This window comes from Lactuca serriola, chromosome 1 (assembly GCF_051521515.1).
Source record: "Lactuca serriola cultivar US96UC23 chromosome 1, Lser_US96UC23_V15, whole genome shotgun sequence".
NCBI classification, from domain to species: domain Eukaryota; kingdom Viridiplantae; phylum Streptophyta; class Magnoliopsida; order Asterales; family Asteraceae; genus Lactuca; species Lactuca serriola.
This window is the reverse complement of record NC_136408.1, coordinates 220450905-220473312: the sequence shown is the minus strand read 5'-3', so window position 1 is coordinate 220473312 and position 22408 is coordinate 220450905. Positions and strand designations below refer to the sequence as shown.

The following is a 22408-nucleotide window of genomic DNA, read 5'->3' as shown; positions in this document are numbered from 1 at the left end:
CAATAGTTATCACACTAACATCAAGGTTGCACCATTCGAAGCCCTATATGGACACAAATGCAGATCACCTCTGTGATGGGCTGAGGTGGGCGATACACAGCTAGCAAGAGTGCAAGTACCCGAAAACACTCACACCGGCACCGAGATCATCAGAGAGACGACCAAAAAGATTGTAAAGGCATCTAGGGACCGACAAAAGAGCTACGCGGATAAACGACGGAAACCCTAGGAATTCCATGTCGGCGACTGCGTGATGTTAAAGGTCTCTCCTTGGAAATGAATGATATGCTTTTGAAAGCATGGAAAATTGAATCTGAGGTACATTGGACCCTTCGAGATCCTCTCCAGGATCGGTCCAATGGCTTATAAACTTCGGTTACCACAAGAAATCAACAATATACATCCTACTTTCCATGTGTCCAATCTAAAGAAATGTCTATCCGACGAAACTCTCATCATCCCTCTTGAGGAGATTGAGGTAAACAAGAATATCCACTTCATCGAGGAGCATGTAGAAATAATGCACAGGGAAGTCAAGAGGACGAAGCAGAGCTGAATACCCATAGTGAATGTTTGTTGGAACGCCAAATAGGGACCCGAATTCACTTGAGAGCACGAAGATCAAATGAAACAGACGTACCCACAAATCTTCCTCTAGTTACAAGATCCCGTCCGAGATGCCAATTGCGGGACAAAATTCCCTCTAACGGGGGGATGATGTGACAACTAGAAAATTTTGGGTCAAACAAAGTCTAAGGGGTCTGGTGTATAAGTGTACCCACAATGTATATCTATGTAACTTTGATGCAATAATACTCTTTAAAAGAAAAAAAGGACATTAGATGGGTAAGTGCATGTATATATAAATATGTATTGCAAACCATATACGTAATTATCATTGGTAAGTCAACAAGCTGGGATAAAACAAGAGGGGACCACTACTTTAATTGTTTAGGCCTAGGACCCCAACTACCTTGGGGTTTCGGTTGTGAGGAAGCCGAAATCTCAACTTAAGAATACCTAAAGACCGAAATCACAATGTCTAGGAAACATTAAAACCGAAATCAACCCCACACAAGCCTACTAAGGCCGAAAACACATGTTAAGGATCCACTAAGGCCGAAAACACCTTTATGAGAGGGGTGGGACCAAAAACACTTGTTCAAACCATGCCTAGGATCGAAATCACATGTGATTTCGATCATACTAGGGGGGCCTTTAGGGGTTTTCGGTCAAAGAAAAGGAAAAGAGAAGGATAGTTAACTTTAGGACTTGATATCTCACCCATTTCCAACAAAATAATAGGATCCCACACATTACCCATCAAATATCCATGCAATAACCTCCGGGTAATCAAGTAAGTATCCTATCATTCCCCTCCTTTTAATAAGAACGAGATCATCACTTAGGACCCTCCCTATTTCCAATTCAAACTTCTAGTAAACTCCATTTTCTCTCAAGAGCAAACTCCAAGCTTTCAAGTCCAAAAATCCTTCAAGTGATCCTTAGAACTTTGGTAAGTATTTCGTGATACCCTAGTGTTTTATATATTTTTATGGTAGTTCATCATCCTTACACACATTATTATGTGTTAAACACTTAGGATCATAGCATTTCCAAGAAGTTCATCAACTCCCTTCCAAGAGTTTAGGCTTGGAAATATTCACTCCATCACTTCAAATAACCCACAAAATCCACTCAAGGTGAGTTCATACCCTAACTTTTTTCGATATTTTTCATGTTTTTTGGAGGGAATACAAGCAAAACTATATTATGCAAAAATGTTGATATATATGTTCATCTATATGTTGTGCATACGGTTTATGTGCATGCTATGTGATTTTACTAGTTATTACAAGCTTTCATGCACATTATGTTTAAGTTATGGTATATAACTAAATAAAAACAAGTTTAAATATATTACATGAACCCAAGAGAAAATTATGACTTTTATGATAAAATGAAATTTTCTATCAAGAATGGTCATAAAAAATTTTAAGACAATGTTCTCTTGGATTTTAACCAAAACAAGAGTATTTAAAACCTAGTATTTTGTATAATAAAATATATAAATGGGTTTACATTTCACTAACTCTACAACTTTTTCAACTAAACTATAATGGGTATGGTTTGTGGTTCATGTAAACTAGCTATCAGTTTTCGGGCATATCACAGATAATTATCTCAAACTATAATTATGTCACTCTACAAAACTACTATGGAAGGGAAATGCTTATACATAGTAAAAGGATTTCACTACATTACACGTAAACCGTTAGTACAGTTTGTGATACACACTCTCTTCACATGTTTTTCATAAGTACACCTTAAGTCCTGCATTATAACCAGAATCTCCTGGAGGGAGAGCGAGATACTTGTGTATAGATCTATACGGGATTGACAATCCCGCACCTAAGTTGTTCGCTATAGTTAGACCAGAAGTCTAGGGTGACAAATGTCTACCAGCTTCGTCGCCTGAAGAACGTCGTACAGGCCACTAGTCGTATTAATTCTGGTTATTATAACTCACATAGAGTATTAACAATCACTTGGTTTACGGGGCTAATGCATCTTCATCTAGTTTTATAAAAATGTTAAAGCTATATGACACTGCTTTACAGTACATCACTACTTATATTTTTGGTCCTAGGGTTTTAAGACTACAGTTTACATTTAAGAAAATATTGGATTTTCTAGAAAATTATACGCTATCATTTACAACGAAACACTACAGATTTTATTCATACAAAAACGCTTATAAAATCCCCAACTTTAATGTTGACACTTTTCAAAACTGTTTGTATTCTCAAGAAATCAGTGACCAGGTATTACGAAAACGTTTTGAGGACAAACGTTACTGCATCATGATTTCTACATTTAAATTATTTGTACTCAAATTTTGAGCAAACGAAGTCTGTAATAATGTAAACTTATATTCTCAATGTATGAATGTTTGTGATGCTATGATTCACTTATATTCAACTTTTATGATATTGCACATGAAGTCACTCCATCTGCCCTCAGATGTTTCTGCCATTCTCGTTTGGGGTTATGACATAAAGAATAGTCACCATCAATCTCCCTCACTACGATCGATGATTATATAGATAAACTGGGGAATTGATGGAGCGCGAAATTAAGGATCGTGCATGAGAGATGGATACACATCTACAGGAACGGGGGAAGAGGAATTTTGGGATGGATGACACTCAATTAATTCAACCTCTAGGAGGTTAGAAGTTTCACATCGATGTTGATGGAGGTTGAAGAGCGTGGGAAGGAATCTCTTGGAGATTGAAGAACGTGGGAAGGAGACGACGCTCGGAACCGTAAAAAAACTACAAATAAACAATTAAAGTGGCTGAGATTGAAATAGAAAAAATCGTATGGCTAAAAATCTAACAACGTACCGTTGTTAGTAATAATAATAACTAAGTGGGGAACCCCCGCGTTGCGGGGGTCGGATGCGATAATTTTTTCCCTTGTTTGCTCTTTGTAAATTTTATTTGATCAACTATTTGTTTATTTGATCAATCAGGTGGCTGGTCAACAATTTGATTCAACATTTGGGTTTAACCCTCCCCATCTGGTTAGATAGTGCACTCTGCATAGACTCTTTGATACTTATACATGTAGAAACAGTAAGGACATGTTGTCCAAAATGTAGGCGACTCATCCACATTCTCAGCTTCTGCTTCTGCTTCTGCTTCTGTTTCTGTTTCCGCCTCCTTTACACCATTGTCAATATTAACCTGATTAGGAGACTGAATAGGACCAACATTTTGCTCTACCCATCCTTTTTGTTGTTGGGGCTGCAATGGAGGTTGCTATTTCTGATGTGGCTGTTGTGGCTGTGACATAGGTGATGCTTGTGGCCAAGCTATAAATTGAATGTAATAGAAAGAGAAAGTAAAATCAACATCAAAATGGAAGAAACTTTGTAAATTGATTAACAAAATACACACCAAAGCAACTTAGGGCTTTGTATTGGGAAAATAATGTATGCTATAGCCCATTACCTCCACCAATATGTCTACTCATTAAAGCAGCAACAATTCTCCATCCTTCTTGGCCAACTGGTTGCATTGGACGTATGTGTATTGGTCCAAGCATTTAATCAAATACCTACTGTGCATAAAAAACACATAATTTAATGACAAAATATTAAGAAGTCTAGCAAAAAGTCCTGCAAAAAGGTAGATTGGTACATAAAATCTTCCAAATTGAAGGATCACATATACATGAAACTAATAATAATGGTAAAAGAAAGAAGAGTTACCTCTGAAAAGTACCCTGCTAGTAATTTCTCAAAAAAAAAAAACCTTTTTTCTTTAACAACAGTCTTATGAACACTTAATTTGACAGTAAACCCCTATCAGCTCTTTAAAACCACATGTTCTTATCTAAACATTCCTGTATTACACATAAATAAACATAAAGTATATTAGTTTTCCATGATGTATGATAATAGGGTCAAGCTTCAGAAATATATGATAAAGATTCTAAAATTTGATGAAAGAAATGCAAATTCATAACACGGACAAACACGTGACATATCATGTCCATCCAAACAGATTTCCGAATGGTTACATACCCTGTTAAACCCAAATGTTGAATCAAATTGTTGACCATATTTGTTATTGCTTTTATTGAAGCCTGTAGAGTCAGAGATCCCAAGCCTGAAATTGTTGACAATTTGGAGAAAGATGGTTTGAGTAGTCGGAATGCCAAATCCAGATACAAGGCGTAAAATCAAACATGTGGACACAATTCAAGTACAGGCTGTGTAGCTGCGCAGGAAGCACAGTCACCAAAAATACTCGCTACTCATCCTGGATGCAATGCCATGTAGAATGTAGTTTGTGCTCCCTGTGAAAATATAAATAACAACAAATTATCATGTCATATAAAAATATAAAATCAACTCTTTTAACTTTCAATTTTCTCAAACAATCAACTGATGTACAATTTTAAGCATCAATTTTCCAAACACGTTATTAGCTCCGGCATCAATACCCACAAAAATAACTATTTATACATAAATTCATTATATATTAAAAAATTGATTCAAGTGTAGTTATGTCAACTCTAAAAAAGCTGTGATGGCGGAAGATATTAGTGGGAATTGCTCCGGGATGAACCGAGTTTGTAGTTATAGGTGCTTCATCTTCATCTTTGTGCTTCTGAAATCCTAATTCTCATTATCGATCATTGTATTATACCAATTTTTAACTTGGAGAAACAGATAATCGGTTAATATATATATACAGTACCTTTAAGTGACGTGAAAGATAATTAGAATGAAGAAAATTGGCTAACTTTGATGGAAGGAGAACCCAGATGCCCTTCTTCAAAACCAAAAGATGATGCAGTGAAGTCGGTGGGATATACATGGTGGATCTGTCGTGTATTTCGACATATCTATGCAAGAGGGGTACCAATTTTTATAAAATTGAAAAAAAGTAAAAATTGGTTAAATGGGCATTCAATATGATCACATCATGAACCACAAACTCCATGTTTGCTAAAAACTTACTTACCCCATCTTGCCAAGAGGAACCCCTTGGCTTGCTAATGGTTTTCCTTCACGATTGAAAAGATCAATCGGCGCTCTGTTGGTTATTTACTTTAGAACCAAAAGAATCTAGCTTGATGACCTTTGAATAAACAAATAACATCTAAAAGCCATTTTCTTGAGTTCAAAAGATGGAAACAAAGAGATATAAGAAACAAATGATAAAAAAAGGCATGAGCTTTATAGAGAATTGATTGGCCATTACAGAAGAAGCCTCACCATTTGTAGCGCACACGCCCAAGACACTGATGGTAGAAAATGTCAATCCCCTGGAATTTGAATCGAATCTTCAATAGAGTAAAAATATAAAAAATCTGCATCCGTACCTTCAAAATCGAAGGCAAGCAGAAATGTAGCTTTAAATTGGAGAAAGGTTTTCTTCAATTGGAAGTGATGCAAGGGGTTTAGGAACGAAAGCTTGAGGCGGCAGCAGGAGAGGGAAGCAACTAGGCGGGCAATTCTCGACTAGCGACAAAATAAATGGGTTTGGATTTGGGTTGAGTTTTTCAAGCCGCCAACCCGCTAACCCGTCAACCCGTTTATTAAACGGGTCATATATGGGTTTCTCAAAAAATAAACGGGTTGACCCGTCAACCCGTTTATATTCTTAATAAAAAAAATTATTTTAATTTTAAATGTATCTATGTATCAAGTATTAATATTTACTAAGTATTATATAATATATACAATTAATTCATAGACCATTTAACTGTTTTGACATTTTGACTCGTGGCGATGGTCTAAGGTCGTAAGTCGTAACCTATAAGGCTAAGTCTGTAACATGTTTCTATGAATGTTTTTAATTTTCATTTGGATGTTTAAGACTTAAGTGTCTAAAATTCGGACCCATGAACCAAAATCTAAACCGGGAACCCGCCAACCTGTGAACCCGTATAAATAAATGGGTTGGCGGGTCATATATGGGTTTATGTTCCAAACCCGCCAACCCGTGACCCACCAACCCGTGACTTGTATATTTAAATGGGTCGTGTTTAGGTTGACATATTTTGACCCGCCAACCCGAACATGACACGATTGTCAGGCCTAGAAGCAACTTAACAACTTCTGATCAAAAGAAGAATCGCAGGAAGAATATATATGAACGCGAGTTGATGGTCTGTGGAAACCGGATAAACCATCGACAACCGGTGAAGATGGCAGCCGACATCCATCTCGCTAAAAATCCACACTTCGAAACCCAAATCGGAGGTATGGGACAAAACCCTTTCATTCCTTACTCTAAATAACACCACTGCCGCTTGCTGATTGCTTCGTTCTCTTGTTTCTATCCTGGAGGCGACAAATTAGAAGGGTGGACAAAGAAGTAATCGAGACTTGAGCATAAATAATATCTCGGCGGTTAGTGATTAACCGATTAAAACAAAAAAGTAGCAGGGAGAATTTTTTAGAACACAACATACTTGAAGTGTTGACTACGATCCGCAACCGGCCAAGACCAATACAGGTCGGAGATGGTGGTAGGGTTTAGGAGTTCTGGTGAAGAAGCAGACGGCCGAACGGAGTAGGCAACAAAGGTTTGATGCAATATTTGACAAAGAAGTGTGCTCTGTTTCCCATTGAAACGTAACCGAATAGAAAAACCTCGTCCCTTTGACGATTTGACAAAAGGAGCTCTCGTAGGTGGGTGGGTGTAGCGACTGTGGTGAGGAAGGGTGCGCGAACGGTGGATTAAATCGCTTCCGAGTTCCGATTTCCGAGGCCCAAACAGAAACCCATATCCGACCACTATGCTCTTCTTCAACTCATTGTCCTCTCAAATCATCATGCCCTGAAACAAAAAATTTCATGGAGAGGGTGACCAAAAAATCCCAAATACAGAAGGCGGTGAAGAATACTGGCTGGATTTCGTATCAAAAGGATCGAGAAACATCTGTTAAAGAAGCGATAGATATACCACCATCCATTGAACCGATTATGCTGCTCAATACCTCTCTCTCCCTTTGTTTTACCATAAGCACCCACCTACAGATTTCAATTCCATGGATATGAAGTTCAAATTTTGAAATATAACATAAATCGGTTCCGATTGCAATTATAATAAAAGGGAAGTGGTTGAGGTAAAGCAAGGGAAGAAAATATGTAACGTCGGTGAGGCTCTCGTGATTTAGGTGCTCGATATAATGCCAAGGCAGCGACGACGACATGACGATGGTTGCAGCTGGCGGAGATCGGTGATGCAAGCACAGTGCTGGCAGTTCTCAATCGGTTCTAAAGATCGATGAAGCGGTTACACCGTGGTTTACCGCCGATTTCTGTCTTCCCTTACTTCTGTCTTGTGTTCGTCTTCCCTATTGGTCGACCAAGTTCGATATGTGCTGGAATCGGAAGATATTGGATAAGGAGGCAGTGGAAAGATCCAGAAGGGATAAATCCAAACACGTGTATAAAAGAATGTAAATATTTACATAAAATGCCCAGATACAAAAACAAAACGGAAACAACAATTAAACGATAATGAGGGGACCATTTCCGCCAACCTTTTAGGAACTTCACCATCTTATATATATATATATATATATATATATATATATATATATATATATATATATATATATATATATATATATATATATATACTAGTTTATAACCCGTGGAAACCATGATTATAAAATTAATTGAAATTTTATAGTAAAACCTCAAAATTAATAATTAATTATTTTAAATAAATTATTAAGTACGATATGTTTTTATTAATTTTGTGAAATTATAATCGTTGATTCAAATAAATATATATAAATAATTTTTAATATATATTAGACATTTTTTATTTATAAATTAATGAAAACAATAATATAAAATTTAAAATTTAAAATGGAGAATAAATAGATTGACAAATAAATCATATTAATTAGGAGGTCTAATAAATTTAAAATGGAGAACTAATAGAATGACAAGTGACATTATATTAATTAAGAGGTCTAACATAATGACACATGACAAAAATGACTACTCTTTTATTAGTATATATATATATATATATATATATATATATATATATATATATATATATATATATATATATATATATATATATATATATATATATATATAACTTATTATGTCTGGTTATCAACCTTGTAAATGAGTTATTGAAAAAGTTCATATATATATATAACTTATTATGTCTGGTTATCAACCTTGTAAATGAGTTATTGAAAAAGTTCATATGTTGTGGAGGCAAAATTTCATTTTTCTAAAACGCTGATTATAGATCCCTCAATCCACCACTCTACCCAAACGAACCTAACCAAGTAAGAACAGAAGGGTTTTATATGGCGGCAGCCGTCGCAGCTAGGTCCATCCTCCGCTCGGCCTCCACCTCCGTCAAATCATCGGCGGCTAGAATCTCCGCCGGTGCTAAACCTAGTTCTACCGGTGCAGCACATTCTCCCTTCCGCATCCGCACTCAAAAGCCCCAATCTCATCGCATTTTCAGGTTATTGTTATACGTCTTTAGCGTCTATTTATATCTTTATTTGCTTTAATTTCATATCCACTTCTTCTGACAATGTTAAAGCTTGAATTAGTATCTGCAATTCGGGATTTTGACATATGATTAATGCTATTAGCCCTTTCATGCTGATGTTTGGTGATGATTTTCTTAACCAATTTCTAAGGGTATATCCCCCCTTCAAAAGAGCTGCCCTTCAATTATTTGATATCAAATTCTGTAATTTTCAACTGCCCTTTCATTGATATACACAAATTGATTAAGGGAAAAATTAGACTAAGAATTGGTTGATTCCTTTGACATTTCCACATATGAGTAGATTCGTAATATCTTTAGTCATGTTCCATTGATAAGTTAAATTAAAAGAAGAACCGAAAATTTGATTTCTTGAACCCCACTTTTATTAGGGCAAATCACAAACTTAGTTGGCATTTAGGCTTATCAACCAAATCCCACTTTTTGCAAATATATATATATATATATATATATATATATATATATATATATATATATATATATATATATATATATATATATATATATATATATATATATATATATATATATATAAAGCTGCATCAATCCAACACCAAATTTGTATTTAAAATAGAGATTTTTGTGTTTATAATGTATCCAAATTATGGAGGGGTTTTCATAGGCACAAAATTAATATAGTGGTTTCCTTTTCTTCAGTAATTGGCCTATTAGGTTGTGTTTTTTTTAACATTTGCCTTTGAAATTTATCACTCTTAGTTTATTTCTTGTATAATGATATTCCACATATAATATTTGTTACTAGTGATATTATATTATAAATTAAATTTATATTAACGTATTAATTATTATGTATATGAAATTTACTTTTTGGTTACAATTGTTTAATAAATAGTAATATAATCTATGAATTTATTGTGTTAAAAGTTATGGGTCAAGTTTGTATAAAGCTAACAAATATAAGAGTTTTTTTTTTGCGCTAATTTTATTTTTCTGGATGTGAAAATTGTTTAAAAAAATAGGTTACCAGTTGAGATAAGTTGTGTTGCTGTGGAATCACTGATTCCATTCCATTCAGCCACTGCTTCTGCATTGCTCACTTCAATGCTTTCAAATGCTCCTTATGGCTATTCTTGGATCATTGATGGTATTTATTTATTTATTTATTCCCTAAACTACAAATTTTTTCATTAATTATATTATTGGAAGTAAGTTGTGTTTTTATTTTTTTGGTCTTTTACAACTAAAATATAATAATGATCTGAAAATTCAATTATTATTCGGTCAAGTGGCTCTTGAATCTCATTAAACTCGTTATTCACTTTGCAGATTCCTAGCAACAGGATTTTTTTTTTTTCAGATCGATATATTTTTTTCCTTTTTGAATCGAGTTATAAATTACAATACCCAGTGTCACATTTAATAGTTTTTTGTTTATTTTTGTGTAAATGATAAGGAGGATGAGGGCGTTTATGTCTTTTGCGCATGAGCTTTATCCTATCTTTTATTAGATGAGACAAAGATTGTAGTTTTGTAAACTAAAATGGTTGGTTGGTTGGAATAAGATTGGGTTGTGTTGAGTTGACTAAATTATATATATATATTGTCTTCTTATGTGTACATGTAAAATAAATCAATTAAGTATGCGCAAGTTAACCATCTTGATAAATTTTTATTTTATAAGTCAAAACAATTTAAAATACCATTATTTGGATATACAAGTTAATGTTTGCCTTGAACAAAAAGATATTATTAGATATGAGAAAAAAAATATATTATTAGATATGAGAGTGCGACAAATGAGAGTGTTTTCTTTCCATAATTGGATAATGGGGACAAAAATATATTATTAGATGAGAGATGTGTAAATGGAAGTTAAACTTTTAAATAAGATGCTAATTTCAAAGATAACATTTTAAGCTCTGGGAATTGCGAAGTTTTACTTGACTTTATTTTAATGTTATTGTTTCTTCCTGGAATTTGCCTAAGAAAATAAAAGGCAAGAAAGTGAAGATCGACAGCAGAATGTCAACATAAACACCAATCCCCCAATTGGGTTTGAAATTGGCACACCATGAGGCCGAAGGGGATGTCTTACACAAATGAAATGATAATGCGACACCATGCCAATAAAGAAAGAAAATCCCACCATCACCTCACCTTGTCAAATACACAAAATCCACTTGTCCTACTTTTTTCTATGTTAATTAAAAGTGTGGGTTTATAGTAGATTTAAAGTCGAGGAGCCAAAGTTAAAATAAAGGGGTATCTGAAAAAAAAAATTTGTGTAATATACAATAAGAAAAAAAAATAAAAAAACCGGAATTTCATTTGATAAAAAGTTCAACTTTCATAACCAAGTTACGTTTGTGAATCTGCGGAGAAGTCAACTTTTCATTTTTTGGAGCATTTTCTAAAGTAAGTTTAAAAATCTTCTCATTATCTTCTCTAATAAAAAATAAGACTTCAATGAAAAGTCATTTATTATTAGACTTTTCTGTCTCAGAGTACACAAAATGATAATGCACATTTCAATAAAAATCTACAATTACGGATTGTAGCACGTAATCGAATTTCATAATTACTTTAGTCAAGTTCTGTTTGCTTATGCAAGACTTCACAAATAGATTGGTTTTTTTCTCAATAGCAAATCACGTTTTTCTTAGGCCTTATGGTGATAGCTTTGAATATTACCCATATGTTTTTGGAATGAGCCTTTTTTTACTCCAATTGTCAAAGCCTTTGGTTATAAATGTAGTTCTTCTACCTTGTTACCCTACCATGTCTCCAAATAAGTAGCAACAAAAACAATATGCCTTCTTATTTCCTATGTTGTACTCTAACCATGGAAAATCAGTAAACCATTGCACAACAAAACGTTTTGACTTATTACTAAATAATGTTAATTCAAAACTATGCTCCTTTGGTTGACAATGCCCTTTAGTCACATAGCCCCCCTTATTTCATCCATTTGATTAGGATTATAAGATGTAATCTTTGGCCTATCCCCCGTGTCCAAAGGAGTATCATTCAAATCAAAAGATTGTGTCACCTTTGGTTTTTTAGTGTGTTCACTAGATTGTGTTTCTTGTGGTTTTGGCATAGGTTGATTAGTTTGTGGAACTTGGTTACTTCCATTAACCTTATTTTTTGGGAAGTTCATTCACTATTGTTGTCTCCAACATCTAACTGTCTTTTGAAAAAACTTTTAATAGCAACCTACAATCAAAATATATGAACTATAAACTTGATTTCAAGTTTCAACAACATTCAACAAATAACAACCTACAATCAAATTATCATTTATCAAGATATATCAACTATAAACTTGATTCCAAGTTTCAACAACAAATGAGCAAATAGCAACCTACAATCAATATATATATACTATAACTTGATTTCGAGTTTCAACAACAAATAATCATTAAGTATTAACCTCAAGTCTCTAATTTAACAAGTTTAATTGGTAATTTCTAATTTTTTAAACATAATGACAAAAAGTTGAAATTTAAATTAACCTAAATACATAATACGATTGAGTATATTTTTTTTATACTAACTTGTTTCATTGTGATGGAGGAGCCGAGGAGGAGGTCACCGGAATTCAGAAGTCGACGATCATGACAATTGTGAAGACGATTGAAGGCTACGATGAAGACATGACGTCGAAGATAGGATGAGTCGATAAAACAAAATACGATTCGACGATTGAGAAGTCGATGACGGACGATCACATAAGGATTAGGAGTATACGTCCGGTTTTTTTTCATTAAACTAATTGGGCTTAATGGTGTGAGCTTAAAATTTTTGGACCATTTGGTATTTTGGACCATCTACAAATAACCTAAAATCTTTCAGGGTAGTCCAAGTTTCTTTTCCGATATAAAACCGCAACAAAAAACGAATTTTTCCGAAAAAATTAACACTACTAAATTTTTTTTTAGGGGTATCCCGGGATACCACGGGATCTATAGTGGATCCGCCTGTGTCTAAAGTCCACATTCAACCTCATACTGTGGAAAAATTAGTGACGTAAGTTGTGGCTATATGGCACAATAAGAAGATGTAAAATAAGAAACTGGTGATGGAAGATAACGATTGTACCCCAAGCGTGAATACGATATTCCGGCAGAGGTTGATATCATTCTATCACAAAAAAGAAAAGTGTCAAGGATAGTCATGTAATCTTCTCATTCACGCTTACCATCCTAATCTTAATTATGTCATCATGGGTTTAAGGTCTCTTGTGAGAGAAGAGATCTCATACATGAGTAAACATGGAGCATTATCACTTCGATTATAAAAAGGACCTGAATACAACAATTAAGGTTTGACATATCAAATATATATATTTACTTATCAAGATACCTATATTTTCATACATGGATTCATATATCACTTGATTACTAACTTGATCATTGAAGTATACTTCATGACTCTAGCCCCTAAAATATAGTCTAACGGTTTTCCATGAGTGATAGATCTCTTTGGTTGATAGTAGGAGACCACGTATCCCCCATGAAAAACCATGTATCATCATAAGTCATATGTAATTTCTTCTTCCAGTTTAATGAATATCCCAAGTTTTCAGTTTTAGCAACTGCAAATAATATATAGCATAACTGAAATCTTGAATTTGAAATCGGATAAACGTTTCGGTTAGTACTTGTCTTTCTTCTTTTGCCAACCTTCCTATCGGCAAATGTGGTAAGTACCATGTACATTGTTAACTTTAATATATTTTTAAATGGGAGACCTTTGTTAACATTATTAGTGCATCTAAATTATACCTCCGACATTCCAATGTTAAAAATACAATTGTTGCATTGTCTTGTGGAAGAACTCTATAAGCATCAATACCGACATCTTCCTTCTATCTCTCCATAAAGCGTTGATGGACTCCGCGTTCTTTAAAGACATAAGATTATAATAAAACCCTAAAAAATGTCATCAAACAAATTTTCGTATTTTCAACTTATAAGAATTCGTTCTCTTTTTTTCTTGTATTACATAAAGTTTCAAAAATCTCATTAACATCTAACACTTTGTATGCTTTGCATGCCTTTGATAACAACTATTTTGTTGTTTGACTTTGCTTAAACTCAGTTAAAAAACACCATGATTCATATTTTAGAATATATATGTAATGGCTAACGCAATCAATGGGCCCTATCATAAATGAAAGTTAAAAGTTGTGACAATAGTCAAATTTGGGTCAAGTCAAAGTCAACGAGTCAAACTGGTCGACTCAATTAAACCTTGTATATTAGGGTTTACATTATGTAATTACTGTACGACTCACTATTTTAATGAGGAAGCATCATATGGAAAATTCATGTGTTAATTTTTTCATAGCCTTGTTAGTGCTAAACAATGAGCCAAAGCGATAAAACACTATTTCACACTCATCGGGAGTGTGTAGGACACTAAAACATGACTTAACGGGGTTTATGGACCTTGCGTTGCAAAGTCGGACACTCAAAAAGGTCACAAAAGAAGCCTCTCTTAATATCTTTCACTCTATCTCTCTATATCCTTTCTCTGTATGTGAAATCTTTCCAAGAATGTCAAATCTCTCCTAAATCTCTCTCCGTATGTGAAATCTCTCCAAGTATGTCAAATCTCTCCCAAATCTCTCCAAGAATGTCAAATCTCTCCCAAATCTCTCTCCGTATGTGAAATCTCTCCAAGTATGTCAAATCTCTCCAAGAATGTCAAATCTCTCCCAAATCTCTCTCCGTATGTGAAATCTCTCCTAACTCCTTAAAATCACTTGGGGCATCCCGGACCTTAATTTAGTCGAAAACCGCTCGAAAAACGGAAGTCTAAGTGAAAAACAGCCTTAAGGAGCCGAAACTCCTTTTAGGAACCGAACCTCTTAGGAGCCGAACCTCCTGAGAACCGAGACCCTCTCAACCAAAATGGAGCGAGACCTCTGTCTATTTCGGTCCCCTAATCATTCCGAACCGAGACTGACTTTCGGCTCTACCCTTCTTACTCTCGGTCCGAGAACTTGAGCTTCTGTCCGAGGAGCGAGCCTGCGCAGCCGAGACCGAGCCTCACCTTCTGTTCTTCTCCTCGCGCTCTCGGTTCCTCTTCCCCTCCTCTCGGCTCCCACTTGCTTTCGGTCCTAAGCCTTAGGAACCGAACCTTTGGCCCAGGACTTCGGATTTTGACAATTTTCACCCGGTTTTCAATATCTTTAGCGTTTTAAGCCCGTTTTTCGTGATGTTAATGCGAGATTTTCTCCAAAAATCATATTTTAACATATAAGACCTTAAATATTCATAATTTAAACATATTTTTATGGAAATCTTTATTTAAGAATAAAGATCTAGTGAGTGAATATTTGAGGCAGAGTGTTGACTTTGCCTTAGAGTATGACACAAGCAACCTCCCCATACCTTCATAGTACAACCCCCAGTCACTATTACACCATACCTAGTCATTTCCTTGTACTTTATCATCATTTTCCAGTCATTCCCACATTCTAAGAGCTGGAACACTCACCCTCATTTCTCACACTTCACTCATTTTCACTCATTCCACCAAAAGATCAAACCCCCTTTTTCTCTCAACTCTCCTTTCTCAAGTCCGAGAATTTCAAGCACTTTCCAAGGCTATTCTTCTTCATTTGGTAAGTATCATCATCTTCCTTGTGATTATTACACTTTCTTCTACTCCAATCATAGATTCCTTACACAAATTCCATCACATTAGTGCTAGATTCTCGAATCTTCAAGCAATTCCCCAAGTGTTCTTGAATTGAACACTTCTCTTCTTCAATAATCATCCACTGAAATCACTCAAGGTGAGTTCATACCCCCATCCACTCATGTTTTCATAAGTTTTAGGGGGGAGAATACAAGTTAGACACCAAGAACATAACTAAATTCTTCTAACAGCTTTCATCAGAAAAGTTTCACCCCATTCACGGACTGTTTTGGACAACTTAAACATTTTAGTTTTAAAAACTGTTTTAGGTACATTTAGTTCAAGCTTTTAGCTTTAAAATGACCACTTGCACATCTCCATATGAGTTTTCTACAATTTATGGTGATTTTTACAAAACTGCCTATCATTTCAAACATCAATCCGGACCAGTCTATGATTATGGACTTGTTCACAACAGTTAGAGGTCACTAAAAATAATGAGAAAAATTATGGAGAAACTAGACTCATTTTCCAAACTCTCGGAATTTACGGATTCTGATTTGGACCTTTGATGATTTTTCTATAAATTTTCTATGAACAGTGATAGAAAATGTTATCAACAGAAAAATGCTATCAATTTCATTTCACCTTGTAACATGTTGAGCAAGGTGTATATCTTCACGTGATTATATGTTATTGCAATATATGAAATTTTTGTCTTAGTATATAGACATACATCGGTTAACAAATGGATTTTCACTAGATAAAGTATAGAAACGACAATTTGTTATAATCAAAGTACATCAATTACATACAAACATGTGATTAAACTATGTTAAGTATAGTTTATGTGCGTTACTACTACTACCCTTGTTTTGATAAAATATAATAGGTATAGTTTATGATACGTTACATAATACATACATTTCAAAAAGGTACAATTATACGAAAGGGAATTTTCATTACATTACACGTAAATTCATTAATGACTTTGTGAGACATTTGCTTCACATTACCAATAAGTCTTGTATTGTAACCAGAGTCTCCTGGAGGGAGAGCGTGATAGTTGTATATAGATCTATATTGGGTTTGACAAACCCACACTTGAGTTGCATGCAACAGCTAGACTGGCAGGTCTGAGGTGACAAATGTCATATCATTTCCGACGCCTGAAGAACGTCGTTTCATGTCAAATAGGTCATAGTATGGTTATAATAACTCGCTTTAAGTATTAACAAACCTAGAATTTATGGGGATTTCATTAAAATCAAACGAGTTGATGTAAATTTAAACTTGCATTGTTTTACTTTAAGTATGACAAATTACCTGTGCAATTTTGGTCTTTGGGTTTTAAGACTACATTTACACATTAAGGAAAATATTGGGTTTTCTGGAACGAACACAAATTTTATAAGAAAAGGTTTTCATAACTACGTCCAAAAGCTTATAAATTCACCAACCTTGTGTTGACACTTTTTCAAGCAACTTGTATTCTCAGGAAATCGCTAAACAGGTAATCAAGTGCATTTTGAGGATGGGACGTTAAGGCGTCAAACATTTCATATTTTGTCAACATATTGTAATTGATTTGGAAACATGTAATTCATACAATGATGTAACTCTTTCAATTATATATATGTTGGTTGTGTTTGCTTGAATTACTATTGTCATTGTGGTTATGATACTATACATGAAGTCCTCCACCCCCAGACGTTTCCACCATCCTTGGTTTGGGGGTGTGACAAAAGTGTTGGAAATAGTGCCCACAGTCAGAATAGTTTGTAATATTACTGTTAATGTCAGGGTCATTTAGGGTTACTAAAAAGACAAATACAAGCAATATTGGTTAGAGAAGAATTATAGGGACCTAGTTTGTTAGTTAATTGAGTCTCTAGTTAATTAAATGAAACTTGTAGATCTAGAAGGACTTAAGTGTATGAATTTGAATGTCGGATAAATACCAAAGTTAATGATAATTACTTAGTGACCAAGTAATTATCCCCTAGGGTATAAATTATTCCCCTGTAAATAGAGGGATTTATAATTGGATTTGAGGTTGACCCTTGTTGAGAGCATTCTCATTGAACAACACATCCTGATTTCTGGATACCCTTTTATTCTAGTTATCCTAGAAGCGGTAACCTATGTTGTCCAACACATAACCTACAAAAGGTGCACTTTCTTGCCTTCACATCAAGCTTCTCTCACTCAAAGTCTTTAACTTTTACATACGAGGCAGAACCAAAAACCTTCAAAATTTTGAGCGAAATCTCACGACCTTGCCATTATTCTTCCAGAATCTTGAACCCTATGGGGACTGAGTGTAGCAACCCGTTATTTCGAATCAATAAAAGTCAAAATAAGTCAACAAAATTCAAACATGTTAAATAAAAGTCAAACACGTCAAATCTTAGGATAAATAATGTTATTATTTATTTAAAACATTATATATATATATATATATATATATATATATATATATATATATATATATTGATATTGAAAATTTTATCCAAAAATATGGACCGAAACCACCATTTGGTGATTTCGGTGCAAGACCGAGAACCATATTGAACCGCAAACTCTCGTATGACCCCACCATGGACCGAAAACAGTTTCAACTGCAAACCACCTTCGAACCGTAAATACTTATGAAGACCGAAATCATGAACCAAAATCCAGGGATTTCGGTGGGACTTTAGACCGCAAACCCTTGTGTCCTTGGTTGAATGGATATGTCGAGTACTTACTTCCAAGCGGTGGCACACCCCCCTAAGAGATAAATCACACTTCCTTGTACATGCTAAATTATATTTTACTGAAACATCCTAAAAATACGATCCAAAAATTTCGTTTTAAAATCATTACTAAAAGCCATGAATATTAAACATCACATAAAACATAAGTCGTGTATCTCAAACATCAAATCAGATACTGTATCAAAATCATGTAAGAAAATATCAGAGTCGGAACATCCAAGGCTAAAACTGTGGTGTGTACCATGCGATCATCCCAAGTCCTTCCCCTTGCTAGTGGAAGTACCTGAAACCAAAACTGAAAACTGTAAACACGGAGCTTAGTGAGCTCCACAAACTACCACATACCATACACATAACATGCAACTAGGAGATACGGGCCCCGCCCACACTCAAGGAGATACGAGCCCCGCCCACACTACGCTACTAGGAGATATGGGCCCCGCCCACACTCCGCTGTTACGAGATATGGGCCCCGCCCACACTCGGCTAACTAGAAGATACGGGCCCCGCCCACACTCAGCCACTATGAGATACGGGCCCCGCCCATACTCAACTACTAAAATGCATACAAGTATCACACATACAACAAGTACATCTACAACTATCAATCAATCATATATATCCATGCTCAAATAATGCTATGAGATACGGGCCCCGCCCACACTCAGCTACTAGTCATACACATAACATATACATGCCGGCCTTGGTGTCATAGACCCGTCCTACTGGAGGAAACTCACCTCTCAGACTGGATGCTGAACTCGTGCATAAGGAATCTCTGCTCGCTGCTCCCAAGACTCATCGGCTATCACTATATAGTATTACTTAGTCAAAAATCTGACAATCTTGCTTAGGGTAAAGTGACCATTTTACCCCTGGTCAAAGTCAACGTTCTGGTCAAATTCAACCTTCTAGGTTGACCTAACTCACCGAATCAGCATATCGACTCATCGAGTTCTATAACTCAGAAACCCTAAAATCGCGACTCAACTCGCCGAGTCACCCTATGACCCGCCAAGTTCCCTGGCTACCCATCATCGCGACTGGACGAACTAACTCGTCGAGTCGTCCTCAGACTCGTCGAGTTCTAGCATAATCAGAAACGGGACAAAATGATCCAACTCGTCGAGTTTCCTGACAACTTGCCAAGTTCCATGAACAACAACGGGGATCCTTGATCGAACTCGTCGAGTTCCCACGTGAACTCGTCGAGTCCCTTGCAGATCTAACCTAATCAGCTGATTTCACAAATCCAGGGCTCCAAAATACAGATCCAAATCGTTTCCATGGTCCAATTCTATAAAGTTAAAGATCTGATGGCTTTTTACACCTCAAATGGACCCAAACTCAAGTTATAGCAATCTACTTCCATGAACATGATCATTACTTGGACAAAAACGGGTTCATGACCTCTTTTATGATTCTAGAGGCCAAATATCGCAGGAGAAAGGGAATGCTTGGCATACAACCCATGGAAAGTAACTTATCCTTATCAAATGGGTCAAAAAGACGCATAAATCCAAACTAGAAGAGATCTAAGCTATGAATCACCAAGTTAGGAGCTTTTTACCTCATAAAGTTTCCAAAGATAGATGAAATCCTGAATCTTGATCTTCTCAAGCTTGATGGCTCCAAGCTCTTCCAACTCCTTTTTAAATTACAAAATCACACCCAAAACTTGAAGAATCTCTCGAGAATGAAGCTCACAACGAATTAGGGTTATGAAGGTCAGGGAGACTGGTAAGGGATGTAACACCCGAAATCAGAAAGGCCAAGAAAGGAAACGTAACATCCCAAGTCAGAATTAAGAATTCAGGGGGGTAAAGTGTAAATAAAGAAGGGGGCTCAACGAGTAGGTATTTCGACTCGCCGAGTCGAAGCGGGATTTTGGTCGTGAGTTAAGTGACCAACTCGCCGAGTCGGTAGTTGGACTCGACGAGTTGGTGTTGAATAGGGAAAAACCCTAATCCCGGGGTTGTGCCCTATATAGAGAATGTTATGTTCCTCCTTCAGCCTCTTTCCCTTCCCTTTTGAGTTCCAGAAACCCCAAAATTTGTGTGAGGCTTCATTGTTGAGGAGATTGGGGGATTAGAAGAGGAAATTGGTGGAATGAGCTTGAGAAATTGGAAGTTAGCATCAAGGGCTTGTAGAGATCTGTGATCTACATCAGTTTTGGGCACATCTCTGAGGTAAGGAGCCTTATCTTAAGCTATTTCCTTTTTGGTTTATCCTTGGTGGTTGTTTTGGGAGTCCCTTAGCTTGTTTTGAGACCTATCTCGGATTTGGGAGTTAGATCTGGGGTTGCTGCTCCAGATCTAGACTCATGATGGCTTGGAATGTCCAAAAGCTTTAGTTCTTGAGTTGTTGGTAAAGCCCCTTTGTCTAAAACCCAAGCCGTGGTGTGTTTTGGGCTTATATCTCCTTGGTCTCATGTAAAGTTTGCAACTTTATGTGAAGGATAGCTTGTAGAAGAGTAGATCTATGGATTAGAGCCCCTTCATGGCTTGAAAAACCTTTGAATGGATTGAGAACTAGAGATACTCGACGAGTCACATGAGTGTACTCGACGAGTTGTATGAATATGTGAATGAACTCGGCGAGTTGGAAGAACAACTCGGCGAGTCCGTTGAAGATTGCCTTGGACTCGGCTAGTCTGCTCATGGAACCCTAACCTTTTCTGGTTAAGTCGTGAATCGGTGAGTCGAGGGACGACTCGGTGAGTTGAGCAGGATGAGACTTGAAGATTCTTGGACTCGACGAGTCTTGGGGTGACTCGGAGATATAAGTCATGATAAGGGAGTTTTCAGAGCATAGGGACTCGTTGAGTCAGCGGGTTGACTTGGCGAGTAGAGTCAGTCAGGAAGTTTGACTTTGACTAAGGAATTTGACATTGACCAAGAGTTGACCAGTTGACTTCCAGGGGTATTTTGGTAATTATTGGCAATTACTGAGTTTAGTTATTTGGTGTTGACCAGTGGAGGAGTTCGTGTCGGTGGCTGGAGCAACGTGATCTTATTTCTTCAGCCGACAGTTGCAGGTGAGTCTTCTCACCATACCAATGGGTCTAAGGCACCAAGTCCGACCCATCTTATGTTGTTTGATACGGTAGTTAGCTTTATGCTAGGTGGTATGCTAGTAATTATGTGATATGTGATATGCTAGTTGTATTTGTGATACTTTCATGGAGGACCATGTGGGGGTAGCCCATGGCACGATGGTATAAGACCCTTGGGGTAGCCCCAAGCATCCTTACAGGTTTATGTACGTGTTATGTGTAGATATTTATACGATGCATGATATGCTATTTGGTTATATATGGTATTGCAGGGAAGACCCCGGGGGAAGCCCGTGGCATTGGATGTAAGACCATGTGGGGTAGCCCATGGCAGTCCTAGGTAAAGACCATGTGGGGTAGCCCATGGCATTGGATGTAAGACCATGTGGGGGAGCCCATGGCAGTCCTAGGTAAAGACCATGTGGGGTAGCCCATGGCATTGGATGTAAGACCATGTGGGGGAGCCCATGGCAGTCCTAGGTAAAGACCATGTGGGGTAGCCCATGGCACTATTACAGGTTTTATGTATGCATGGCTTACGTGATATGTGTGTAGCGTTTATAGCTAACATGATACGTGGTATATGGGTAGCTTTTATAGCTAACAGTATATATGATATGTGAGTAGCTTTTATAACTAACAGGATATGTGATATGTGGTTGTGTGAATGGTAAGCTCTGGGAAACTCACTAAGCTTCGTGCTTACAGGTTTGTTTATGGTTTCAGGTATCATCGTTTTGGAAAGGAAGAGCTCGGACTGATCGCAGTGCACACACCTATGATTTCCGCAATGAATGATTTTGGGATAAACTCTGATAAACGATTTGATTGGTTACGATTTGAATGTTTGAATTAAATGGTATCAATTTTTCAGATATATTAAAAATGAAAATTTTACC

At 36.2% G+C, this 22408-nt stretch overlaps 1 protein-coding gene and 1 long non-coding RNA gene across 12 annotated transcripts; one reads left to right on the top strand and one right to left on the bottom strand.

The window, feature by feature from the left end:
- Positions 1 to 2839: 2839 nt before the first annotated feature.
- Positions 2840 to 6032, bottom strand: LOC145049476 (uncharacterized). Of its 11 annotated transcripts, none has more exons than XR_013683293.1 (8): positions 5902 to 6030; positions 5795 to 5820; positions 5541 to 5692; positions 4595 to 5421; positions 4280 to 4413; positions 4020 to 4125; positions 3411 to 3880; positions 2843 to 3338 (listed from the first exon to the last, which is right to left on the bottom strand). It is a non-coding gene; the product is annotated as an uncharacterized LOC145049476 (long non-coding RNA). The 11 variants fall into 11 exon arrangements; XR_013683294.1 differs by having other exon boundaries at positions 2844 to 3338; positions 5541 to 5657; XR_013683288.1 differs by having other exon boundaries at positions 2840 to 3338; positions 5541 to 5844; positions 5902 to 6031.
- Positions 6033 to 8724: 2692 nt separating this feature from the next.
- On the top strand, positions 8725 to 10631 carry LOC145049472 (protein NUCLEAR FUSION DEFECTIVE 6, mitochondrial-like). Its single transcript, XM_078997871.1, has 3 exons — positions 8725 to 9032; positions 10064 to 10188; positions 10371 to 10631. Exons 1-3 carry the CDS (start codon positions 8869 to 8871, stop codon positions 10376 to 10378), a joined length of 297 nt encoding a protein of 98 aa, XP_078853997.1. The 5' UTR covers positions 8725 to 8868; the 3' UTR covers positions 10379 to 10631.
- The last annotated feature ends 11777 nt before the right edge of the window (positions 10632 to 22408 follow it).